We start from the raw sequence: 25351 nt of genomic DNA, 5'->3' as shown, positions 1-25351 counted from the left end.
CTGTGACAGCTCCTTGCTTCAGTTGCGTATGTACTCAACTCAGATCTGCGTCCTCTGGACGCAGATCTGAGTTGAAATCGGGACATACCTCCCACCGACCGGAACTGCGGGACAGGACACTGAAATCGTGAATGTCCCGCGGAAATTGGGACGGTTGGGATGTATGCTTGGTGGGAGGAGACCTGGAGCATGGGTATACTATTCAAGTATACACTGGTGTACACTGTACAGACAGGGGTTAACCACACTGATGCAAGAGAGCTATGTATATCAATATTTTGTATGATTTCCTCTTCTTAAAACGAATTAAGACTGGAATATCCCTTTATTTGCAAATCTATTTTTAAGAGATATATTGTGCTCATTGTATTTGTGGCACACAGTCTGGACTAGCAATGGTTAGTACTGTTTTGTGGTGGAGCGTTTGGTATAGTCTTCACTCCCTATATCTTCGCTGCGGTGGTACAGGCCGGGGGTGTGGTCTACCCAGGCTAGAGGCTTACGGAGAGCAGGCAGTTCTGCACGTCTATTTGTTGTAGCGCTCGCTGTAGTCAGTGACCTTGTCACGTGGTGTCACTACGGTCTGCTAATCAATAACATAAGCGTCTTCTACTTGTCTGTGTCCTCAGGGGATCAGGAAGCTGCTGGACGTGCGGATAAGATGATGTGCTCACTGCGGACCTTGTTCTTAAAAGGGAAACTTCCTCCTGCCTGTGCACGGAGTAACGTCACGAGAAGTATACAGGTGAGGTCATATGCACTGACATTATTGGTGCATTATGTAGATAATCCGTATAGCTCTGGTGACTTCATAATCCAAGAGTTCAGGGCTGCATATATGCTCAGGTCTTCCTTAGTGACAGGAACATAAGTGCAGAATAGGGCTATACAGGGCACAACCATATCCAGAGGCCAAAATGCTCTACTGCACTTTCCTAGGACAGCTGGTGGGTGAAGTGACCTATGTAACGTTAGAGTCCACATGCAGCGAGTGAAAATTGTTATATAGTGGCCCTGTATGGTATAGCCCTGCCCATTTGGGGTTGTGGCATGGGCATGGAATGTGCCACTCACTCCTTCCCTGCCTCCCTTTCCCCCATATTGTATATCATGTGGTGCATTTTGCCAGTATAATTACTTATAAGGGATTGAAGGGGTTTTCCAGCTTTTCACACTGAGGGAATTGGCGCTGATTCTGGCGCGGAATCCATCGTCAGGATCAGCGCTGAAAAAAAGACTCCTATTGACTTCAATGGGTTTCGTTTTCCACGCGGAACCCATTGAAATCAATGGGAGGCTTTTTTCCCCCCATTGACTTCAATGTGTTCCGCGCGTAAAATGGAACCCATTGAAGTCATTGGGAGGTTTATTTTTGCGCACGGATTCTGACGCGAAGAGTTTCGAGTCAGAATCTGCATCAAATTCCTCTGTGTAACTGGACCCTGATGCTGCTAGTGTCTAGTTTGCCTATGAGACTCACATTCATTATACCTCCCAGCTATCAGAGGACTAAAATCTGCAAATGTATGTGTTCCAAGTCACACCCTGGTTTGCACCCACACCGTATAAAGCCCCTTTAGTGACCCTTTTAGTTCTTAACTGAGGTTCTGTGTCAGCTGAGGATCCAACAGGACCAGAAATACAGCCCCAGGTAAGATTACCTTCACTACAAGTTACATCTTGGATCTTTCTAACTGGTCAGAGAATAAAATTTTTTTTTATGGGAGTGCTTCTTTAAAGGGGCTCTATCAGCAAAATCATGCTGATAGAGCCCCACATATGCGTGCATAGCCTTTAAAAAGGCTATTCAGGCACCATAAATGTTATATTAAACTACCCCCCCACCCCTTTTTAAAATAAAAACCTAAAAAAGAATGTGATCTACTTACCGAACATGCACGCTGGGCGGGCATTCAGGGTGTGTCTTCATCTTCATCCCCGCCTCTTCTTCCTCCGATGTCCTCCGGTCCCGTCTTCCTCCGGCGCTCGCGAATGGACGTTGATAAAAAAAAAGAAGCCTGGGCGCCTGCGCAGTAGCCGTAGTAGAAGCCGCATGCTACTGTGCATGCGCCCAGGCTATTTTTTAATATCAGTGTCCGCTCGCGAACGCCGGAGGAGGACGGGACCGGAGGACATCGGAGGAAGAAGAGGCGGGGATGAAGAAGACACACCCTGAATGCCCGCCCAGGGTGCACGATCCGTAAGTAAATCACATTCTTTTTTAGGTTATTATTTTCAAACGGGGGGGGGGTAGTTTAAATATAACTTTAGCGGTGCCTGAATAGCCTTTTTAAAGGCTATACACGCATATGTGGGGCTCTATTAGCATGATTTTGCTGATAGAGCCCCTTTAACATAGTGTCAGTAAATGCTGAGTATAGAATGCATTGTCAGAGTGAGATGATTATGTAAAAATAAAGTGTTAGTAAAGTAGTCATCTTATCTTATGTTTTATAATTGACAATAACATAATAATACATTTTATTTATATAGTGCCAAAAAAAAAGATCCATTTCAAAGAAATAGTCACTTCACACATTGGGACTGAGGGCCTTGCTCGCAGGAGCTTACAATCTATGAGATAGAGGAGGTGACACAAGAGGTAGCGGGGGTGGCATTGGAGGTAACATTGCTTATACAGAGGTCAGACAATTTTGTAATAGAGGTGACTGTCATTACACAAACATAAAGCTGTATGAGCCTTCACCAGTCGTGTCCTTTAACATCTGAATGGTGCCTGGACATATAAAGTTAGCCTGAAACAGCATCATATCATGTGGGGAAGTGTGGGAGCTGGAACAGAGGAGGGTTTGTTTTAGGGTTTCTAATTACAGATCGGAAAGGTTTACATTAGAAATTGTGATAGGCCTGTCTGAAAAGATGTGTCTTTAGTTTGCGCTTGAAACTGTAGAAATTGGGAGTTAATCTGATTGTCCGGGATAGAGCATTCCAGAGAAGTGGTGCAACTCGGGAGAAGTCTTGTATACGAGCGTGGGAGGTTCTGATAATAGTGTAAGTGTTAGGTCATTGAGTGAACAGAGAGCACGGGTTGGGCGGTAGACAGAGATGAGGGAGGAAATGAACGGAGGTTCTATCAAAGAAATTCTACAAAGTTTTAGCCAATACCCTCTTGAGGTTATCGGTTAAAGGGGTTGTCCAGAATAAAATAAGAATTAACCCCTAAACACCTTCCCTCCACTTAACTTCTAATTTATTTCAATTTAAAAAAAAAAAAAAAAAAAAAAAAAAAGTGCAATTACACTTTCTGATAATCCGGTGATGGTCCGTTTCACTGCTTCCGAAACAAAACGTCACCAGTTCTCCCAGCAACGGCTCCTCCCCTCTTCCTCTCTGCTTGTAGTGGGAAGGATAGCTTAGCTAGGGAGACTGGAGGAGGGTGAGAAGGGCTAGTAATGGGCAGGATAGCTTAGCTAAGACCTTCTGCCCAGAAAACCCCTTTAATAGAGTGCCAATCTGTTCTGTGCTGAGGCAGAATCCTCATATACTAGGTTGGCATACATATACTCCTGTGGAACGATTACGTGCAGTCTGGAGTGGCTGGTTGATCTCCCGGCCACTTAGTCTCTATGTACTTTCTTACTCTCCAAAGGACTAGAGAAACCCCTGATCTCCTCCTTGTTCCAGATCTGCTTGGGTTGTTGTGTATCTGTGCCCCAGGCTAAAGGTGGCACATCCTATTCAAGGGAAAAAAAATCTATCCTATTTACAAACTATGTACAAGTTGCAGGAGAAACACATTTTACAGAGTATGAATAAACATATATATATTTATTTATTTATTTTGTAGTGCTCCCAGTGGGACACTACATTAATTTGTCAGCAGTAACTTTACACAAAGTATCCTGACTTTCAGAACATTCTGCAACAGTTTTATCTACACGCAGGAGGAGGGATAACTTGCTTAGGGCTAGTTCACACGGGGACTTGGAGGAGGATTTTGACAGCGGAATCCACGTCATAATCCTCCTCCATACAATGTAGACTGCTAGCTTTTTTTTTTTTCTGCTAGCAGAGAAAAAGAAGCGACATGACCTTTCTTCAGGCGTTTTCCGCCTGAAGAAAGCAATAGAAGTGAATGGGAGGCGAAAACCGCGCGTTTTTTCTGCACGTTCTTTTGCAAAAATAAGCGACTTTTTTTTTTTTTTGCAAAAAAAGTGACGTGGTTTTTTCAGCCCATTCACTTTACAGGAGGGGAAAACAGCCTGGCTTTTTTTAAAGCTGTTTTTACAAAAAAAAAAAAGCTTCTCAAGGTCCAGAAAAAGCTTCCTAATTAGGAAGCTTTTTTTCCAGTGCCAAATAAAATAAGCTTATTTTGGCACCGGAAAAAAAAGATTCCTAATTAGGAAGCTTTTTTGGGACCTTGCCAAGCTTTTTTTGGAGCTTTTTTTGTAAAAACAGCAAAAAAAAAAAAAAAAAAAGCCAGGCTGTTTTCCCCTCCTGTAAAGTGAATGGGCTGTAAAAAAAAGCGTCACGTTTTTTTTCGCCTCCCATTCACTTCTATTGCTTTCTTCAGGCAGAAAACGCCTGAAGAAAGGTCATGTCACTTACTTTTCTCTGCTAGCAGAAAAAACTGCTAGCAGAAAAAAAAGCTAGCAGTCTACATAGACTTGTATGAAGGAGGATTATGATGTGGATTCCGCTGTCAAAATCCTCCTCCATGTCCCTGTGTGAACTAGCCCTATACTTGAATTTGTCTTTCAATAACACACTTGGTGATTTGTTTACTCTCTCTCTTTGCCCACCAACTCTCATACGTAGAATTGTATTAACCAGTTTCTCAGTAGGCCTGTTATTGTCTGCTAGTAATTTTTAACAACGAGACAGCTCTTAGTCCAAAGTCTTGTTTCATTGTGGCTACATTTCGGCCTTGTTCTTTAGATTGTAGCTATTAGTTATACAAAATCATACAATGTACAGTACATTACATAAAGAAGTAGTAAAGGAGTATGCACACAATTTTCCATAAGGGTAGGAAATATAGGGTTACCCCCACAACTTATTGTATAAGCCGAGTTTTTCAGACCAGTTTTTGTGCTGAAAAAGCCCCCCTTGGCCTATACTGGAGTCAAGCAATAAAAAAATAAACCATTTTTTTTTTGGAGGGGGGGGGGTCTATGACCAGCTGAAATAGTAATGTATAGAATCTCCCATAAAATAGTGGAAAAAAAAAAAAGAAACTTTATTAAAATATAATAAAAATTAAATAAGTTCTAAATCACTCCTTTCCCTAGAATACATATAAAAGTAGAGAATGACTGTGAAACACATACACATTAGGTATCCCTGTGTCTGAAAGTGCCCGGTCTACTGAATATAGGGTATCTGCAGTGCTCCTGTTCCGTCGGGAAGGGGTTAATAGGAGCACTGCAGATACCCTATATTCAGCCAGACTGAATTCCAAGTGGGGGAAGGGGCAGACAGACAACCAAAACACCCTCTCTCCTTCCCCAGCACTCAGCAACTACTGCACCCAAAAACTACGACCATTTTAATTTTTGAAATTTTCCAGTATCTGCTGCATCCCCCCCCCCCCTCGGCTTATACTCGAGTCGATAAGTTTTCCCAGGTTTTTGTGGTAAAATTAGATCTTCGGCTTATATTCAGGTCGGCTTATACTCGAGAATATACGGTACATGTTACAGAATTTCCACTAAATACTGTTTCTGTAATACAAGTGGTTTCAGGGTCTTGCTGCCTCATAAAGTGTGTAAGAGCAGTTGTGTAGTAACATCTGACCTATGTCCTATTTACCTTCATGAATCTGTGCCAGTGACTTCAGTGTTCTTTAACTGAGGTCAGGTACAGGTATCCTTGAAGTTCTGACTGAAGGTTATCAGAGAACATGACCTCTTCCCCTCTGCCACCCTTCCCTTTTCACAGTATTAGCAGGCTTTATAATGTGCGCCTCATTGGTCAACTTGAGGAAGAACAGTAGGGATTTCAGACTTGAGGCCTGTACTACGTACTGTGCAGTGTTGTGGGACTAAATAACATTTGACTATTCTAATTATACTTACTGTGATCGAGTATCCTTCCTACATGTGACAAGTCCGACATCCTGTCAAAGCGGTCTGACTCAATAGGAGTGTCTAGGCGGCACCAACACTTCATCATTCAGCGCCGCCCCATGAGTGACATAAGTGGGCATGACCAATATGGACCGCCATGTCACAGCTGCCGCAGAGGTGTGGCCTAGACTTTTTATTTATTTTCCCTATCAGTATGTCTTTAGAGTGTGGGAGCAAACCCATGCAAACACGGGGAGAACATACAAACTCCTTGCAGATGTTTTTTTGCCCTTGGTGGGATTTGAACACCAGGACCCCAGCACTGCAAGGTTGCAGTGCTAACCACTGAGCCACCGTGTGGCCCCGCTACAAGGAATAATTGAAAATTGTGCTACAATGAGCCCAAATACCCATTCGACAGTATCCACTGAGTTAGGATACTTCTGTCGTAGACAGATGTATCTGTATCTGGAAGTCTTCCAGATCTTCTTCCCTAATTCCCTGAGTCTTATTCAATATTTGTTATTGCATCAATACCCTTAGCAGACATACACATGGTCTTGATACCCCTTTTCTTTTGTGTCTGTTTGTGTCTTGTTCACATGGAGCTCCATTATTTAAATATTATCAATAAATGTCAAGTTTTATTCTAGTCTTTATTCCATATGATGATATTATTGATATGAAACATCCCATTATTCAAGTTACAACATATTTGTTAGAAACTTTAGGCTTGTCTTGGGAAGTGTCCTGAAGATTTCTTTGAGCTCTTAACAAATATTATATCTTGTTCTTCGTTAGGCAAAAGCTACATTTGCTACAGGCCCCCGCCAACATGACACTACTTTATATGAACTCCGCACTTATGCTATCAAGCCTTCAATGATGAGCTCATTTATGCAGCTTGCAAATGAGAATCTTCATCTGCGTACTGCACATTCAGAGTTGGTTGGCTTCTGGTCGTTTGAATTGGGTGGAATGAATAAGGTTTTCCACATATGGAAATATGGTAAGTACCAACTACTTTATCAAAAACCTATAGATTTATAGAAGGTTTGTAAATTTAGAGCTTAAAGGGGCATTATCATTGGCAAAAGTAATTTTTAACTAATCACATTCTTGCATAGCGTTTAGAAAGGCTATTCCACACATACCTTTTGTATGGGAATTGCCTTAGTAGTGTTTGAATAAGTCAGTTTTTATTCATATGCTAATTAGTAGAGATGAGCAAATAGTATTCGAAACTCTAGTTTCGAATACCTCGCTCCATAGGAATGAATGGAAGCGGCCAGCGCTTAACCCCTTGGTGTTCGGCTGCTTCTATTCATTCCTATGGGAACGAGGTATGCGAAACTTGAGTTTCGAATACTATTTGCTCATCTCTACTAATTAGCCTCCTCTGTGTACAGGACGTTGTCAGCCAGCTCTCCTCTCTATGCTGTGTGCTGTGTATGAGAGCAGGGAGGAGGAGTCAGCAGCAGCCTGTGCTGTATATACAGAAGACAGTGCCCGAAGAGACTTACGGGGTGCACGGAGAGGCTAATTAGCATATGAATAAAAACGGACTTATTAAAAATATACGGAGGCAATTTACATACAAAAGGTAGGTGTGAAATAGCCTTTCTAAAGGCTATGGAAGTATGTGATTAGTTAAAAAGGACTTTTTCCAATGATGTGGCCCATTTAATGTATTTTGACTGCTTGTTGTCCTTCAGGTTCATTTTAAACTGTTGTTTTATGTAGGTTTTGTACATAACCTGCATAAGCTTCCTTCTTAAAAGGTAAACAGCACAAATCTTGCTTCGCTAACCCAAAGCGATCAGCCATTGTCACTGAGTCAGCCACACCTGCGACAACTCCCTGTCATGGGTCATAGATGGGAGCTGGGGAGGGTCCTAAGCAGGGCATCTAAATCACCTAATTCTGCATGTGAACATGGTGGCACAGACCCCAAATTAGGATACCCCATAATATATAAACAATACATAACACTACTTTAAAAATGCAAAAAAGTTCAAAAGCAGCGGCACCGTTCTGTGAGTGTGAACATACACCAAATCACTGGATCTCAAACTAGATGATCTGGCATTCAGGTGGTGCTCACTGTTAAACAAATAGTCCAATATAGTGCAAAAAAAATAGAAAAAAATCAGGGCACTCACCAGCCAGTAGTAAAATTCACCAAACTTTAATAATCTTCCATAAAAATAGGCACTTGAACAGCATATACAGACGGGGGTAGGGTAGATGGAATGTAGAAGAAATGAAGCGACGACCGTTTCGTGCTAAATGCACTTCATCAGGCTTCCCAAAATTCAGTTGTCACCAGCCGACATATATACCAGCCGTGGGGCACACCCATATCACCACAAAAATAAATACAATTTAAATACCACAAAAAGCATTTAAAACATGTTAAAACAACTTCACAATACATTACATCATTATACATTAACATTTTTTACTGATTGCTAACTTTATTTCAAACTTTGAAACTTTTTAAACTTTATTAAGCTTTTCATAACCTCTAACAGGCTAAAAGAACCTTTTGCTCTGCTCCTTATAATAGGCGGACTTAAAGGAGAACCGCACTTCTAACACAGACACACAAATGAACACACTACTATGTTCATTCAAAAAACCCGCCAGCATAGTCCATTGAAAACATACTGACTTGACAGCTAATCAAAAAGGGAGCTACTTAATCCCTTAATCCCTTACTTATAATGGGAATAAGTAGCTCCCACAGAATCTTCTAGACCAGGGGTTGGCAACCTTTTTTTTGTTTGGTGTGTCGATTTAGGGAGCCTTCACACAGAGTATACGTTCCGCTTATTCTGAACGTAAAAGTCGTTCAGAATGAGCGCGTAAAAACCAGCTCCCATTGAATGGGTTCCGGCATACAAGCGCTCCCCATTGAAATCAATGGGAGGCTTTTTTCCCTATTATGCGCGTATCACATTGAAAGCAATAGAGAAAAAAGCCTCCCATTGTTTTTCAAAGGGGAGCACACGTATGCCGACACCCATAGAAATCAATGGGAGCTGGTTTTTACGTGCTCATTCTGAACGACTTTTACTTTCAGAATGAGTGGAGCATATACTCCGTGTGAAGGCTCCCTAAATGTAAAAAAAAATCAAATATGATTTCCTCGGAGTGCTGTGCCCCTATACTAAAGTCATATGGCACAAATCATAACACAGAATAACAAGAAGCTAATTTTAGAAAAAATGAAATACCCGCTAAAATTTTAATTGAAGAATAAGATGGATTCTTGTCAATTAAATCACAAACAAAAATGTAACATATTTCAGGACCAGCCTTCACATAATCAGTTTGACGCGTATTGCAAAATTGAAGCAAATCCTTCCATGCAGCTGAATAATCGGCCCATGTTCTTTCTGCTAGCGATCCTTTTCGTAATCTCTTTATCAATCCCAGATAATGTCCCATAGATGTATTGGACAGGGAATTCCGACAGCTTCCGCCTCTGGAGCCAACTCCTGAAATTTCCCTAACTGTAAGCGAGATAGTGAATCAGCAATGTTATTGAAAATACCTTGGACATGATGGGCTTTCATCCAATATTCCGTTGCAAGCAGCATAAAACTAAATGTCAATAATTTCACAACCCAATAAGACTTAGATGACAAAAGTATTCACAGCAAAACCTGCTCCCTTATTTTATGAATGGAGCATATAATAAGGTACTACGCATGTCAGATGGCCATTTTTGTGTAGTTCGCTGGAGAACTGAGCAGTATGTTCCTTTACCTATTCCAAGCGATCCCTAAAGAGCTCTTATCCTCACTCCAGAGGACTTTCTCTAAATTCATCTAGGCCTCAAAACCTCCCAGAATCGCCAATTGCACTATAGTAAGGTCTAAGTAGAGAAGTCTTGACAGTCCCTGACTGCACACAGTACTACCTAATTGTGTTTGCTGCGCCAATCCAGTATTGGCACCATTCCATTCAAACTCTGGTATATTCTAGAGGAGACTTCAAGCCCTCGTCTTCTCATTAGTTTTCTATGGCTATATAAGCGCCACTGGTCGGACAAAGCACAAGCCAAGTCTTGACACGTGTTACTCGGATTTTCCAGTTTTGTGAAATTCCTTAAAGGGATTATACCATTAAAATCCATTTTCTTTGTAGATCACACGTAGGAATAGCCTTAAGAAAGGCTATACTTCTCCTACCTTTAGATGTCTTCTCTACGCTGCCGTTCGGTAGAAAAACCGTTTTTTGTCGGTATGAAAATGAGTTCTCTTGCAGCACTGAGGGGGTCCCTAATGCTGCGAGAGAACTCTCCAGCACCACCTCCATCTTCTTCAGGAACAGTCTCTTCACGCGTCTTCTTCCGGTCAAACTTCTAGGCCTAAGGCAGAGCCGAATTTGCATGCCCGCGTGCAAAAAAAAAAAAAAAAAGACCCATTGCACAGTAAACAGCCATTTTCTTGTGGCCTGTGAGCATGCGCAGTCGCCTCTGCCCGAGGCCTAGAAGCTTGACCCCCCGCAGCGCTGGAAGAAGACGCATGAAGAGACCATTCCTGAAGAATATGGAGGTGGCGCTGAAGAGTTCTCTCGCAGCATTGGGGATGCCCCCAGTGCTCATTTGCATACCGACGGAAAACGGGATTTTTATGGAACGGCAGCACAGAGAAGACATCTAAAGGTAGGAGAAGAATAGCCTTTCTTAAGGCTATTCCTACGTGTGATCTACAAAAAATTTGATTTTAATGATAGAATCCCTTTAAATGGATTTGATTAATAATTTATTCAGATTGCTTGTGTTCTGAGCACTGAATACTTGTGTTTTCTAGGGATAGAGGTGGTGGTTGTGCAAGTTGCCTTTTTGCTGTGAAGAACTGACCTCCAACCAAGAGAACTTCAGTTTTGTCTGGGCCAAGTTTTAGGCAGCTGGCGTTTTATTCTTGTCGTTCAGCTGTGCAGGAATTTCGAGCTATATAAAAGAACTTTTGTTTCTATTTCTTACATCTATTAAAGCTAGTCATAGGTTCAAGTGCAGCCAGTTTAACTAGTATGTCACAGCAGGATCCTTATCTGGCAGAGGTTTTCTACAAGCCTTAGTAAGAATAAGGACTGTCATGTGTTAAGGGATCTAAGATATACTAAAATTGTCAGACATCATCATTACTTGAACAGGTTGTCTCTTGAACCAAGAAAAGCCTTGAAAGAAACCTGTCACCTTGAATTCGTAATACCTGTGGAGAGCATGCTATACGGCAAGAGAAGCTGAACAGGTTGTGTGAAAGTGTTCAGTGGAATTTGACATGGTGAATTTATGGACTTAATCTTTGTATTTGGACTTAAGAATATAGTGGTTGACAGCTATCTTTATATTCTTGCATGTGTGACTGGTTCTCCATTCACTTCTACGGGGTTGCCAGAGACTGCGGAATCAGGCAACCCTATAGCAGTGAATGAAGTACCAGTCGCACAAGTGTACTGGCACCTTCATTCACGTGGAGGAAAAAGGGAGATAAGTGTCTAGAATGGGATAACCCCATTTACACCCCCACCCCCTAGCCTCTCTAAGTCAAGGTACCGTATCACTTGGGCACTGCATCACTTGTATAATCCAACAGTATATTAACCTTAAGAACAAAATTGATGAGCAACGTTTGAGACTCTCTTTGTTGTAGTAACATGGAAGCCTTGGGTGTCCTGATTGTAGTGTCATACTTTCTAGCAAAAGCCTTAGATGGCTGCAGTCTGTATTATCGGTGACCCTGCTGTTGCATTGGGAACCCAGCTGTGAGTTAGTCAGGTTAACATATGATCTCATGGGAACGTACATTTTACGCAACTGTGAAATTGTTGTAAGTAGTTATTATTTCACACACACTCAAAAACAAATGTGCAAATTTATAGCAGAAAGGGGTTTCTTACCCCAAATGCAGTTTACATCCAGCAGGCTGGATGGAAAGCAGAAACAGTCGGCTTCTATTTAAGTAATAGGAGTGGACCTGCAGCCTTTTCCAGTCTATGTTGTTGGTGCCGGAGCACTGCAGCTTGGCTTCTACTACTTGGACTATTTCTTCCATGAACTCCAATATATTCCACGCAGGCTTTCTCCTGCCTGCTGCAAACTATGATCAACAATATGTTCACTGTAGTCAGCAGATGGGTGATAAGACAAGGAAGACTACATGAAATATATTTGACAACTTCTCCCTGTTCCAACTCACTGATCAATTTTTATTTTCTCTGTTTCCGTTGGTGACCATCAGCAGTGTCAGTAGCTATTGTCCGTTACAAGATTTTAGCAACAGACACGAGCTGAACCATCAGTAATCCATTAAAATTTCCATTCATTTCAATGGGATTTTATCTTGTGTCTGTTAGTGTCTGTTTACACCCAATCTGTCAGAAGTCTGTTTGTTTTTTTTCCAGTGGACAAAAAATCCTACATGCAGGACTTTTGTATTCATTTGAAAAGACGGATTCTTGATGGACAGCAAGTGTCCGTTATTTTTTAACATTGAAGTCTATTGGCAACACACTTAAACTGGACAGTAACTGATAGTCATCAGTTACTGTCCGTTATTTTGTCTTTTTTTCTGTGCATGCTCAAACTGGAAACAAAACAAAAAATAAGACAGTATAAAAAAACAGACACCAACTGACAGTAACTGATGCTAAGTGACTAAATGGATCAGTTAAAAAAAACGGACACAACATCATTTAGGGGGCGTTCACACTACTGTCGGTGTCCGACGGGTAGTGTCCGCTCAAAATCTGGCACGGACATTAGGAGCGGACACTAGCTGTGTCCGTGACACCTGTCATTTATTTAAATGGGCATCGGGTGCGTTCTTTTGCACTCCGTGCCCTTCCTTCCCTGTCCGCATGTAAAGATGTCCGACTTCTCAAGCGGACAGAAAAACCGACGGTAGTGTGAACGCCCCCTTACATCAATTATCTGTTATAATAGGTGTCCTTTTTTTCTTTGTTTTTTTTTTAACGGACACCTTCATAACGGAATTCAACGGTAGTGTGAACCCTGCCTAAGCAAAATAAAAGTTGAGATTAAAATTGCGAATTGCACTGTAGTCAAGGAGATGGACATTGTATATCTGTGGCCGAAATGAGAACATCTGCATGATTGGTTCTGCTTGCATTTTTTGCACACACATTAAAAAACAAAACAGGCACAGGTTTGCCCTTTATTGCTGTACAAATATATGCATCACATGATAACCTGATACTGTGGTCACACAGTGGTTGTGTTGTGAATTACAACCTATTGCATATAATCGGTTTAATAAAAAAATATAATTCCAAATTCAAGCTAAGATCAGGGTGGATCCTATAATTTTGTAGTTGGTTTCTACAAAACTATTCTCCTTGAAGCTGAAGCTCATAATGTGTCTTTCAAGTAGCGAACCTAAATGATGATGGGACTGGGTAAAATCTAATTTCTTGCCTTTGTATATAAATACTTTGAAAAGCATTGTATCACAGTACACCCGGAAGCGACGGGACCACAGCCAAAAAGTCTTTAGCCAAGCTGTTTCTAGTTGTACTGTAACACAATTGGCGCATGTGTAGTACAGAGAAATTGAAGCGTAAAAGATCCAGCATCACCTTCTTCGATAAAAAATAACTTTTAATGGAAAAAATTATTTAAAATTCAAGCTTCATGATAACAAGCATCATGCATTGATTAGTTCACGCAATGAACCACATTGTGACTGACGCATTTCGGAAAACACTTCCTTAGTTGTAGTCGAAACTGGAAGATTTAATTCATTGATATCTAGGATGTGAAATTGTAGTGTTCCTTTTATTTTATTGAGCAGTGTATTTTAATACATTCCAATACCTTTCCTCTATCTTGGTTTATGAAAGTTCTTTCCATTCTTTCTACATAATTGACAAAAAATAAATAAAAAATAGGCCTTGATAGGCCTAGGTAGGTCTTGTGGCAAGTGCTTCAATTCTGCTTTTGCTATGGAGCTGTTGGTGTGATAATCTGGGGTGGCATTACATATGACATTCATCCCTAGTACTAATATACAAAACAGCTTAGCTATATCTGTGGCCAGATATCTCCATACCGAGCCGTATCTCATTTTGTATCCCCAGCTAAAGATAGACCAGCAGGGTACTAGAGCCTCCTTTCAATTGTACAGTTTTCCTTACTAAACTTCTATCCTTTAGCTGTAATATTGTAATCACTTACCTATATCATCATTACATTTTTTTTTTTTTTTTTCAGTCAGTTTACATCAGACATGATCGAGCATGCTTAAGAGTAGTGTTGAGCGAAAAGTATTCGAATCCTAGTTTCAAATACCTCGCTCCCATAGGAATGCATTGAAGCTGACTGGCGCTTAACCCCTTCGCGATCGGCCGCTCCCATGCAATTCTATGGGAGCGGAGGTATTGGAATCTAGGATTCGAATACTCTTCGCTCAACACTATTTAAGAGTTATTATCAGTTAAACGATGCTTGTTGCATGTTGATAGATAAAACCTTCCATAAGACTTTTTAAAGAGGTGGTCCAGGATAAGGTGAGAGAAAAAAACCCAAAACTCTCCTGTCCCCAATGCTTCAGTTTCTCCCAACACAACACGTTCTTGTGGCTCTGATGTTTTCTTGCGGTGAAAATGTTCACCGGCTATGATTTCCCATGGCGCTTTCCTTAGCTGCTTTCTTAATCAGAGGCCTGAGTGGAAACGACCCTGGGATGTTACAGGTCGTAATGTCACATGATTGGACTCATCGGTCATGTGTGGGAGGGACAAAGCATTTTGTAAATGAGTATTTACTTAGTTGTATAACACTACTTCAGCTGTTTTATATCTATAGGTGTTGTTAAAGAGAACCTTTAATGATCTTACTAGCAGTGACCTGTCCGTCTTACTGTCTGCAAGCACTTGAATTGTATGCCATTCCTCTTTTAATCCTACTATAATTTGGGCATAGTCCAACTGGTGCTGCCAGAGAAATGGAACTGAGCTGTATTACAAAGTACAGTTGTTGTAAAAGGAATGTTGGTGTGCAGTGCAGAGGCCGCAGTGCTTGTCCAAACTCTGCAGCCCCATCGAACAGCTGATTGGTGGGTTCTGCCACCCAATAAACCCCACAGTCTGATGCTGATGATTTATCATATATAGAGTTTATCGTGGGGGGGGGGATGATCTTGGTGGTTCAGTCAGGGGTGTTTTAGTAAACCAAGTACTGGTTATTGTGAGCATGCGTGTTTGTGTGTTTTGTTTTGGGTTTTTTGTCTATTTTTGGTGCAGTATACTTCTGTATATAGAAATTCAGTTAATAAGGGCAGGTTCACACCAGCGCCTGTTCTCCGTTTTGCAGGTTTACGTTTCCTGCCCTTGAAAGTGGACAGGAGATGGAAACCTGCAGTCCGTTTTCAAACACATTCATTTGAATGGGTTTGGAAACTGTCCGGCCGTGAGCACCTGTGAGCGTTTTGTGCTCTCTGTGGCAAAACCGTGTTTTTTTTTTTTTTTTTTTTTTTTTTTTTTTTTAACCGGACACAAGTCAGACATGCAGGACTTTGTCTCTGGTTAAAAACAAAAACAAAAAAAAAACTGTTTCACACTGTCTGACAAGTTTCCGTCTTCTGTTGGAAGATGTGAACCCGGCCTTACTTGTTTTAACTTAATCTGATATAGAAATCTAATATAAGTACTTCTTTCACAGATAGCTTTGCACATCGGATAGCAGTACGCGCCAAGATTGCTCAAGACAAATTATGGCAGGGAAATTTCATGTCTAAAGCACTGCCCATGATGGACACACAGGACAATGAGGTAGCTTACTTGGTACCATGGTGTAAGCTTGAGAAACCTGAAAAACCTGGTGAGTGCCATGCATTTTTCATGATTTTGCTGAAGATTTCCAAACTGTTTGATTAAATACTTTCCTAAACAGTGTCCTTTATCCTGTACTGTGTCTCAGTCCAGTTCATAAAACAAGCTTTCTTTTTAATTGGACCCTTTTTGTGCGCAATGCCAAAAATATGTCATCAATAACGGTCATTTAGGGCCCTATGATGGATATATATGTCAAGTAAATTGCGCAGGCAATGACAATATGTACTTGTGATTGGCATAAGTATCCTGTCTGACACTCATAGCGGGATTTCTACCCCAACTGCCTGGGATGGATAACTCTGAAATTCTATAAGGAGGCAAAAAAAAGAGGAAAAGATCCTTATGGCAATTGGGTGTCATTGTATGCCTAGAATATTGCAGAATCCCATAGGGTAGTACGCATACCACTATGAAAGGGAAAAATATTAATAAATGTTAGTATTTGTATCTACCGTAGCGGCCAAAAAAACCTGCACCATTTCACAAAACGTATTGATTGTAGCGAAAATGATTTCTTGTCTTTTTCCATTTCTATTTTCTTCTCTCCTGGATGACGAGTATTTGGCAATTTTGTACATGTCACGTGACATTTTTCAGTTGATTTTGTAGTAGGAGGTAGACATATCATCTGCAGGGACTCAATTTATACGCATCACTTACATTTGGCAAAATCCACTGGTGGTGCGTTTTTTTGGCCCCCGCTGTATATTCTATATTAATATCTCCTAATTACAGTGATCTAAAAGGAGAAATATTAATAATTAATCAATATTACCAACTCCTGGCTAAATTGCCAATGTAATATAGGAGTATAATATTATCTTTCTAACCATATCCTATATAAAAAAAAAAAATGATTTAGGTTTACAATAATGCTTGCTGTTATTTCAGAAAGAATTCCACTTCCTTTCCGCTGGCAGGGAAATGTCCCAACTCCAGCAGCTTAACCTCTCTGATGCAGTGATCAGTAGCAAGCATGAGATTGATTGATGAGATTGTGCAGACCAATGAGTTGCCTTGGCAGTCAGGAGGTCAATCAGTGGCCTCCAGGCTGTTTTTCCCGATTGTACATAGGGATGCTATGTTTGTTGTACTACATTAGAGAAGTATTGCTTTACCTCCCAAACCTAGATTCCAGTCCTCTTGTGGGAGAGAGAAAAAATATATATATATATTTTATGTAAAAACAAAAAAAAGTTTAAAGTTCATTTAAAAAAAACCTTTAACTTTAAAAAATGCAATAAAAATTTATATTGGTTGCCAAGTGTGTAAGTCAAACAAGGTTATATTCAACACATCCTATAAATTCAAGTTCACATATCACTTAGGCCTATACCTGCCTGCACATATCTTCATAAATAACCAGTGTTGTGTATTTCAAATGCAATTTTGCACCAACACAGAAATTTAAAGGCAAAAAAGTGCACAAAAGATCAAATTTGCAACTAAAGTACACACTCAAGAAACCCCTTTCTGCCAACAAAATGTACTTTGCAAAATTAAAGAAATATGGCACCTCATTTTGTGCATGCAAATTTAGTAGGGTTTTCCATAAGAATATAATATTCCTTCCCCTCTATACATACTGTAATCCAAATAATGTGTCTAAGCGCGGGTTCACACCAGCGCCCAATCTCCGTTATGCAGGTTTCCGTTTCCTGCCCAAGAAACTGGGCAGGAGACGGAAACTTGCAGTTACTTTTCAAACCCATTCATTTGAAACCGTGTTTTTTTTTTTTTTTTAACTGGACACAAAGTCGGACATGCAGGACTTTGTGTCCGATTAAAAAAAAAAAAATCAGTTTCGCCGCGGAGAGCAGAAGACGCTCACCGGCAGACACTGAGTGCTGGTTTCCGTCTTCTGCTGACAGAAAACGGAAACCTGCATAACAGAGGACGGGTGCTGGTGTGAACCCCCCCTAATTTACATATCTTAACCCTCTAAACAACCACCACCAACTGAAGGCTTTGAAATGACCCTAGCAGAGCACTACTTGGTGAAAGTACATATATATATATATTATGTATTATGTATACATGTGTAAGTCTAGCGTTTTGTGTCTCTGTACATGACTCTGTCTCCCATTCCGCTTAACATAGGCAGAGATAAGTCCTGCAAGTAGGACTTTTCTCTCCACCATTTTCAGTGGAAACACAGCCTACCCCATTATAGTCTATATACTTTTTAAGCAGATAGGTTTCTGTTTTTCAGGTCCCCAAGCAAACCCGAAGGATGGAAACCCGAACGCTAGTGCGAACCTAGCGTAATCAATAACAAGGTCCTTTAGCAGATCACTTGATGCGGTGCTTCAGTTCTTAGTTGTTTCCTTGTGCACAGTTTTGAACACAAACGTATAGACAATGGATATTTCAGCATGCTCACATACTGCTATGAGGTACAATAGATGTAAGCCATGAAATGTATAATATGATTCTGTGTTTTCTTTATACTAGGGATCTATGAATTGGTGTCTTTTCAATTTAAACCTGGAGGACCAGCAGTTTGGGGTCAGGCGTTTCGAGCTGCCATTTCTACTCATGTTAATACTGGCTATACAAAACTTATTGGTGTTTTTAACACTGAATATGGATTACTTAACCAAGGTAATGCATTAAAAGATACATTCCCTAAAGAATAATAAAGAATATCTTCCTAAATGATACTCTGCTCAAGGCTGTTTTTTTTTGTTTTTTTTAATGTGATTAAAGTGAAAAGATCTACACATCAGTGATCTCATCGCACACAGAACAAACACTACTATTGCCTTATGTGGTTGACACCATGAGGCTTTAGAGCCCATCTGTGATAGAAACCTTTGCTCCCCTATGGCTACACCCCTTATCCTTCCCTTTACCCAGTATTCAGTGCCCGCTTCTACATTTCTATCCTCCCTTTACTTTAAAGGGATTCTACCACTAAAACACTTTTTTTTCTAGTTACCACGTCGGAATAGCCTTTAAAAAGGCTATTCGTCTCTTACCTGTGGAAGTGATCTCCGCCGCGTTCGATCTCCGTTCGTTCAAAATACCGGTTTGTACCGGTATGCTAATTAGTTCTCTCGCAGCGATGGGGGCGTCCCCATCGCAGGAGCTGCAATGGGGGCGTCCCCATCGCAGGAGCTGCAATGGGGACGCCCCCATCGCTGCTCCTGCGATGGGGACGCCCCCATCGCTGCGAGAGAACTAATTAGCATACCGGTACAAACCGGTATTTTGAACGAACGGCGCGGCGGAGATCACTTCCACAGGTAAGAGACGAATAGCCTTTTTAAAGGCTATTCCGATGTGGTAACTAGAAAAAAAAGTGTTTTAGTGGTAGAATCCCTTTAATAACATACATCTTTTTATTTTTGCTGTTCCCCTGAACAATGTTATGTTTTTATATTTTAAATCTGCCCACCCATTCTAAAGGTAGGGAAGGTTTTATGTGAACTAGCTCTAATATCTTCTCCGAGAAAAGCAAAAGGTGACTGCCCACTTGGGGAACCTGAGCTATTACCTAGCAGGGCCTTATCTTTTCAGTGGGTGGTTGGATTTTAAAAAGACACCAACTTGTTCCGGGGCATAACAAGAATCAAATTCTGTATGAGATTTAGCATTTTGTACTTGATAGATCCTCTTTCAGTTTTTTTCAGCAACTCTTTCCCTTTTCTCCAGTATGGAGTGGTCACCCTGTCTCCAGTCGTCACAGCAGCTGTCACTTTCCTTGTTTAGGCTGAGGCCCTACATTGCGGAAACACAGCTTTTTTGTTGTAGAGTTTGCTTTGGTTTTTGGAACCTCATCCTTATATTCTTCTCAAATGCACATAGAAAGTGAGCTCTCTGCTGGCAGAAAGCTTTATACGATATATGTGATATGTATATGTGAGTTAACAAGTGTATTTTCTGTCTACCCAGTTCATGTCTTGTGGTGGAATGAGAATGCAGACAGTCGTGCTGCAGGAAGACATTTGGCTCATGAGGATGCCCGGGTAGTGGCAGCAGGTAATAAATACCTTTTTGTGATTAATGTGTAGATTTCTATGTTTTGGCTAAATTGGCTATTCACATTTTGTAAATGTCATATGTACTCAGTAAGTTAAGTCCCAATAAAAGGAAAAAATCTTCTTTTAATACCAGACTTAAAGAATGTATAAACAGCAGTAATATTGTGTATGTAAGACTGTAAGCCCATAAAGGGAAAGGTTCACCAGGAAATAACCTAATGTTTAAGCCACATTTTTATATTAAACATATATTATAGGACTTTTTGTTGGTGGTTCCTATTTTCCATGTTACAGGGTAGTGGTCCCTGTATACATAACGTTCCCCCTCTGTGAGTAGATAAGCTGTGATAGTACTTATTGTGACTGGTAGATTCTGTGTCTTATCTCCATATACATAATAGCTGTGATCATCAGTGTGCTGATAAGTGAGGTCACTTCTGCAAAGATGTCTCTCAGCTTATTCATTGGTTTAGCGGCCCGAGTCAGAACTGTAGGATTTTTAGGAATTATTTTAAAGTATAGATAACATGGGGAAAATGTTTAAAATCCTCAACAAAATTGCTTAAAAAAACATGTTACATAAACCTTGACTAAAAATAGGTCATTTTCTGGTGACCTATTTCCTTAAAATCTCAAAATTTTTCGCAGATTTATTCAGTTATATTTTTTTCACCTTTATTTCTACATAAAAAAAATTAAAAAAGAGGAAAAATGGCAGCACTCCAAATGTTCACGCTTAAAAGTGAATCTTTAATCCAATGCCTTGGATTAAAGATTCACTTTTACGCTTAAGCATTTGAAGTTCTGCCATTTTTTCTTTTTCAAAAGGTGGTGGAAGTAGCCTCTCCCCCCTCTTTTGGATTTTGCACCCTTGACCTCGATAAGGTCTATATTGTGCTGCTTTGGACTTTTCTATTCTACATAAGAAAAAAATCACTCTGGACACGATAGCATTTTTAACAGACAAACTTTATATCTTACATGGTTCAAGTAGCTCAGCATTTAACAGTGCAGGGTGTGTATCATGGATGGGGGGGGGTTACAGTGACAGTGGCTTTAGCTTGCAAATACTAATGCCACTGTAACATATTGTGCCTCAGTCGTCTTCACCCAGTCCGCCTCTGAATACTGTAGTGCCAATGCTCTTGAAGGGTTTAACGCCACATATGCTGAAACACTTATTCTGCCTTCTTTTTCAGTGAGAGAAAGTGTGAGCTTTCTCGTCTCTCAGAGGAACGTACTTATGGTTCCAGCTCCATTCTCCCCACTGAAGTAATTCCCGCCATTCTTCATGGACACATTGGAGCAGACTGCCATTAATGGACTCTTACCATATAGACACATTTGAGTCTGTTACCATTTTGAGCTATGAGGACAGATTATACATTGTGTAAATTTGAAATAAACTTTTTGCATAATGTTTGCAATTCTTTACAAGATAACTGTGTGAAAGCATTTCTGTTTGAAAAAGATTCTGTAATATTTTACGGTCAGGGTTAATAAGACTTTAACAAGGCGTAAGCAGAAATTGTGGATTTCCAGGAATTGGTTTCCTTGACTGTACGCATATAATAATTGTAATGGATGTACATTTCACATGACTGGTTGCATTGACAACTATACTGGGTTTGCTAGCTTTTCACTAGTGCTAACATGAACCCAAGGAAGTATTGTGTTGGAAGAAGTCTGTCTATGGTTGAAGGACCTTTTTTTTGAAAGTATTGTTTACAGACCTCACATCATACTTTTATGACCCATATGAACCGGTTTGGTCCTCTAAGCATAAAGCTCATATCTTGAGCCTATGAACACATTCACATATGAAGGATTTATTGTAGATTTTCTGTAGAAATTGTGAATCAAATGATCTGAATCAAACTACTGTGCAACACTAGCAACAAGAATTATACAAAGCCGGGGCAACACGGTGGCTCAGTGGTTAGCACTGCAGCCTTGCAGCGCTGGAGTCCTGTGATCGAATCCCGCCAGGAACAACATCTGCAAGGATTTTGTATGTTCTCCCCATGTTTGCGTGGATTTCCTCCCATTCTACAAAGACATTCTGATAGGAAAAATATACATTGTGATCCCTATATGGGGCTCACAATCTACATAAAAAAAAAAAAAAAAAATTATACAGAGTCAATTTCACACATGGTTGGGGGGGGGGGGGGAGGCAAAATGTCTAATATCAAAATATGGTTGAAAACGACATATGTCCGTTACGTTCAACTAATGGGTGGGGGAAAATAAGAAATCTTTACATGTTGCTTTGCTGTAAAAAGACATCCAAGACATTTTTCTAGAAGCTGTCAGCCGTGACCAGCTCTTGAGAGAGGCTATTCCATAGGTTCACGGTACTTATGGTGAAGAAGTTTTGCTCACTTATTTTTATTCACTTATTATATATATCTAAGGGGGCGTTCACACTACTGTTGGTGACCGTCAATAATGTTCATAGCCATTGTCCGTTACAGGATTTTAGCAACGGACACTAGCTGAATAAGCCTTCGCACGGAGTAAACGATCGCTCATTTTGGCAAAATACACATGTAAAAATACACGTGTAAAAATAAGACTTTCATTGACTTCAAAATGTCATTGAAGTCAATGGGAATCTTATTTTTACACGTGTATTTTTTATATGTGTATTTTGCCCAAATAAGCGATCGTTTACTCCATGTGAAGGCTCCCTAAGAGTCAAGCCACCATTGTCTCAAGGAGGAAAGGTTTGAATTGGTAGGGCAGAGTAACCATACTTGCCCATAAAATGTACATACACAAACTCTTTAAGAGACCCTTAACAATGGGGTCTTTAATACCACTACAGTGGTAAAGAGAATGGCCTTAAAACTAGGCTAGTAGTGCAATTTAGTGCTATTGGAAGTAGGCTGCTAAAGTGTAACAGGAAAAAAAGGCTCCCCTGGAAAAAGTACCTGCATAATGGTTCTGGAGACTTAAGTGACAACGTCACTTTCCATGGCCAAAGCTCTGCTGAAGTGCCCAGCCAGACCAGACTCTGCTTAGTATCAGCGATTCGACAAGGGCAGGCACAACCATTAGCAACTGAAGAGGAGAAAATTACTAAAAGTGAGTAGTTAACCCTCAAAATCCTTTTAGGAAAAAAATGGGAGGACAAAAGAGTCTCCCTCCACCTGTTCTACCACACAGGACAGAAAAAAAAACACAAGGGGAGGGGGTCTCTTTTGTTGTCCTGCAATTAATTGTGCTAATTAAAAATTCCACCTGTCCTACCAGAACACAGGGGCAGAAATACCCCATATTGTGCTGGTGGCAGGACTTAAGGGAATACGTGAATTTCACTGACCCTTTAGGGGCACACTTGTGAACTTATCAGCTAGCTCATGTAGTTAGGAATGTGCTTCTAACCAACGTTCCCAGAAGACTTCCACCTTTCTATGGTGCAGTTTATAGAACTACCATTATTTATTTATCTTTATACTGGTTATATTTTTACATATGTTTATGGTTTCAGGAGATGTCTATACACTCCGAATCTCCGCTTCCTGTGATAATACTTTCTAATTTTTTTCTATTACTTTCTATTTTTGCTTTGATGGATCTTATTGACCTAATGATATTTGATGACTACTTGACACCTGGATTACTTTTCCTTGTGGTGAAGATCCTGCTGCATCACCTTCTACCAGTGGCGTAAATACCGCCGTAGCAGTGGTAGCTGCTGCCACAGGGTCTGGGATATTAGGGGGCCCAGTAAGCCTCTGTTGCGTTGTTTTTTTTTTTGTTTTTTTTTAAATAGGCCATTACCTGCTGGAGTAACCCCAGCATATTTACTTACCGATTCTCACTCCTGCTCACGGCTGCCAGCGTTTCCCCTTCTGCAGAAGCGGAGGTGGCTGTGATCAGGAGCAGGGATCGGTAAGTAAGGCCCGCGAACCCCACAAACACTATATATATATATATATATATATATATATATATATATATATATGCTATACACTCACCGGCCACTTTATTAGGTACACCATGCTAGTAACGGGTTGGACCCCCTTTTGCCTTCAGAACTGCCTCAATTCTTCGTGGTATAGATTCAACAAGGTGCTGGAAGCATTCCTCAGAGATTTTGGTCCATATTGACATGATGGCATCACACAGTTGCCGCAGATTTGTCGGCTGCACATCCATGATGCGAATCTCCCGTTCCACCACATCCCAAAGATGCTCTATTGGATTGAGATCTGGTGACTGTGGAGGCCATTGGAGTACAGTGAACTCATTGTCATGTTCAAGAAACCAGTCTGAGATGATTCTAGCTTTATGACATGGCGCATTATCCTGCTGAAAGTAGCCATCAGATGTTGGGTACATTGTGGTCATAAAGGGATGGACATGGTCAGCAACAATACTCAGGTCGGCTTTGGCGTTGCAACGATGCTCAATTGGTACCAAGGGGCCCAAAGAGTGCCAAGAAAATATTCCCCACATCATGACACCACCACCACCAGCCTGAACCGTTGATACAAGGCAGGATGGATCCATGCTTTCATGTTGTTGACGCCAAATTCTGACCCTACCATCCGAATGTCGCAGCAGAAATCGAGACTCATCAGACCAGGCAACGTTTTTCCAATCTTCAATTGTCCAATTTCGATGAGCTTGTGCAAATTGTAGCCTCAGTTTCCTGTTCTTAGCTGAAAGGAGTGGCACCCGGTGTGGTCTTCTGCTGCTGTAGCCCATCTGCCTCAAAGTTCGACGTACTGTGCGTTCAGAGATGCTCTTCTGGCTACCTTGGTTGTAACGGGTGGCTATTTGAGTCACTGTTGCCTTTCTATCAGCTCGAACCAGTCTGGCCATTCTCCTCTGACCTCTGGCATCAACAACGCATTTCCGCCCACAGAACTGCCGCTCACTGGATGTTTTTTCTTTTTCGGACCATTCTCTGTAAACCCTAGAGATGGTTGTGCGTGAAAATCCCAGTAGATCAGCAGTTTCTGAAATACTCAGACCAGCCCTTCCCCCTACGCCCAACAGCAGCACAACTGGGGTATTCCTGCCCCTATGAGCTGTTAGGACAGGTGGAATTTTTAATTACCTAACAGCTTTTGACCTCTATAAGAGGCCGGAAGACCTCCTCCCTTGTGTTTTTTTCTGTCCTGTGGGACAGGACAGGTGGTCAGGGGGGGAGCAGATGTTCTGACCTCCTATAGGGGTCCACTACTCTCCCCCACCGGTACCTGACAGCAGAAGATCTTTTTCTGGACATCCTCTTTTTTCAGCAGAGGTCCCCTTCTCCCGGCGGGGACCCTGCCGGCTCGTGCACGCTCCTGTCCGGCTGGGGCGCCGGGTCGGGGCTTTCCCCTAGGAACGCTAGACCTAGGAACCTTTCTCAGGTTCCTCCGGTCCGCCGTCTAACAGGGTCCGCCGCACATGTGCAGTGCGCGGGTCTCGCGGCGGACGGGAAGAGAACAACCCCTAGACACGAGCATT

General features: G+C 41.1%; 1 protein-coding gene across 1 annotated transcript; it reads left to right on the top strand.

Moving 5' to 3' along the window:
• Nucleotides 1-486: 486 nt before the first annotated feature.
• Nucleotides 487-21324, top strand: NIPSNAP3A (nipsnap homolog 3A). The gene is made up of 6 exons (XM_075280341.1): nt 487-745; nt 6831-7038; nt 15724-15882; nt 18351-18500; nt 19794-19880; nt 21082-21324. The coding sequence occupies exons 1-6, from the start codon at nt 662-664 to the stop codon at nt 21156-21158; spliced, it is 765 nt and encodes a 254-aa protein (XP_075136442.1). The 5' UTR covers nt 487-661; the 3' UTR covers nt 21159-21324.
• Nucleotides 21325-25351: the final 4027 nt, after the last annotated feature.

Source organism: Leptodactylus fuscus, chromosome 1 (genome assembly GCF_031893055.1).
Source record: "Leptodactylus fuscus isolate aLepFus1 chromosome 1, aLepFus1.hap2, whole genome shotgun sequence".
Lineage (NCBI taxonomy): Eukaryota > Metazoa > Chordata > Amphibia > Anura > Leptodactylidae > Leptodactylus > Leptodactylus fuscus.
The sequence above is the reverse complement of the archived record's forward strand: the minus strand, read 5'-3'. Positions and strand labels throughout refer to the sequence as shown.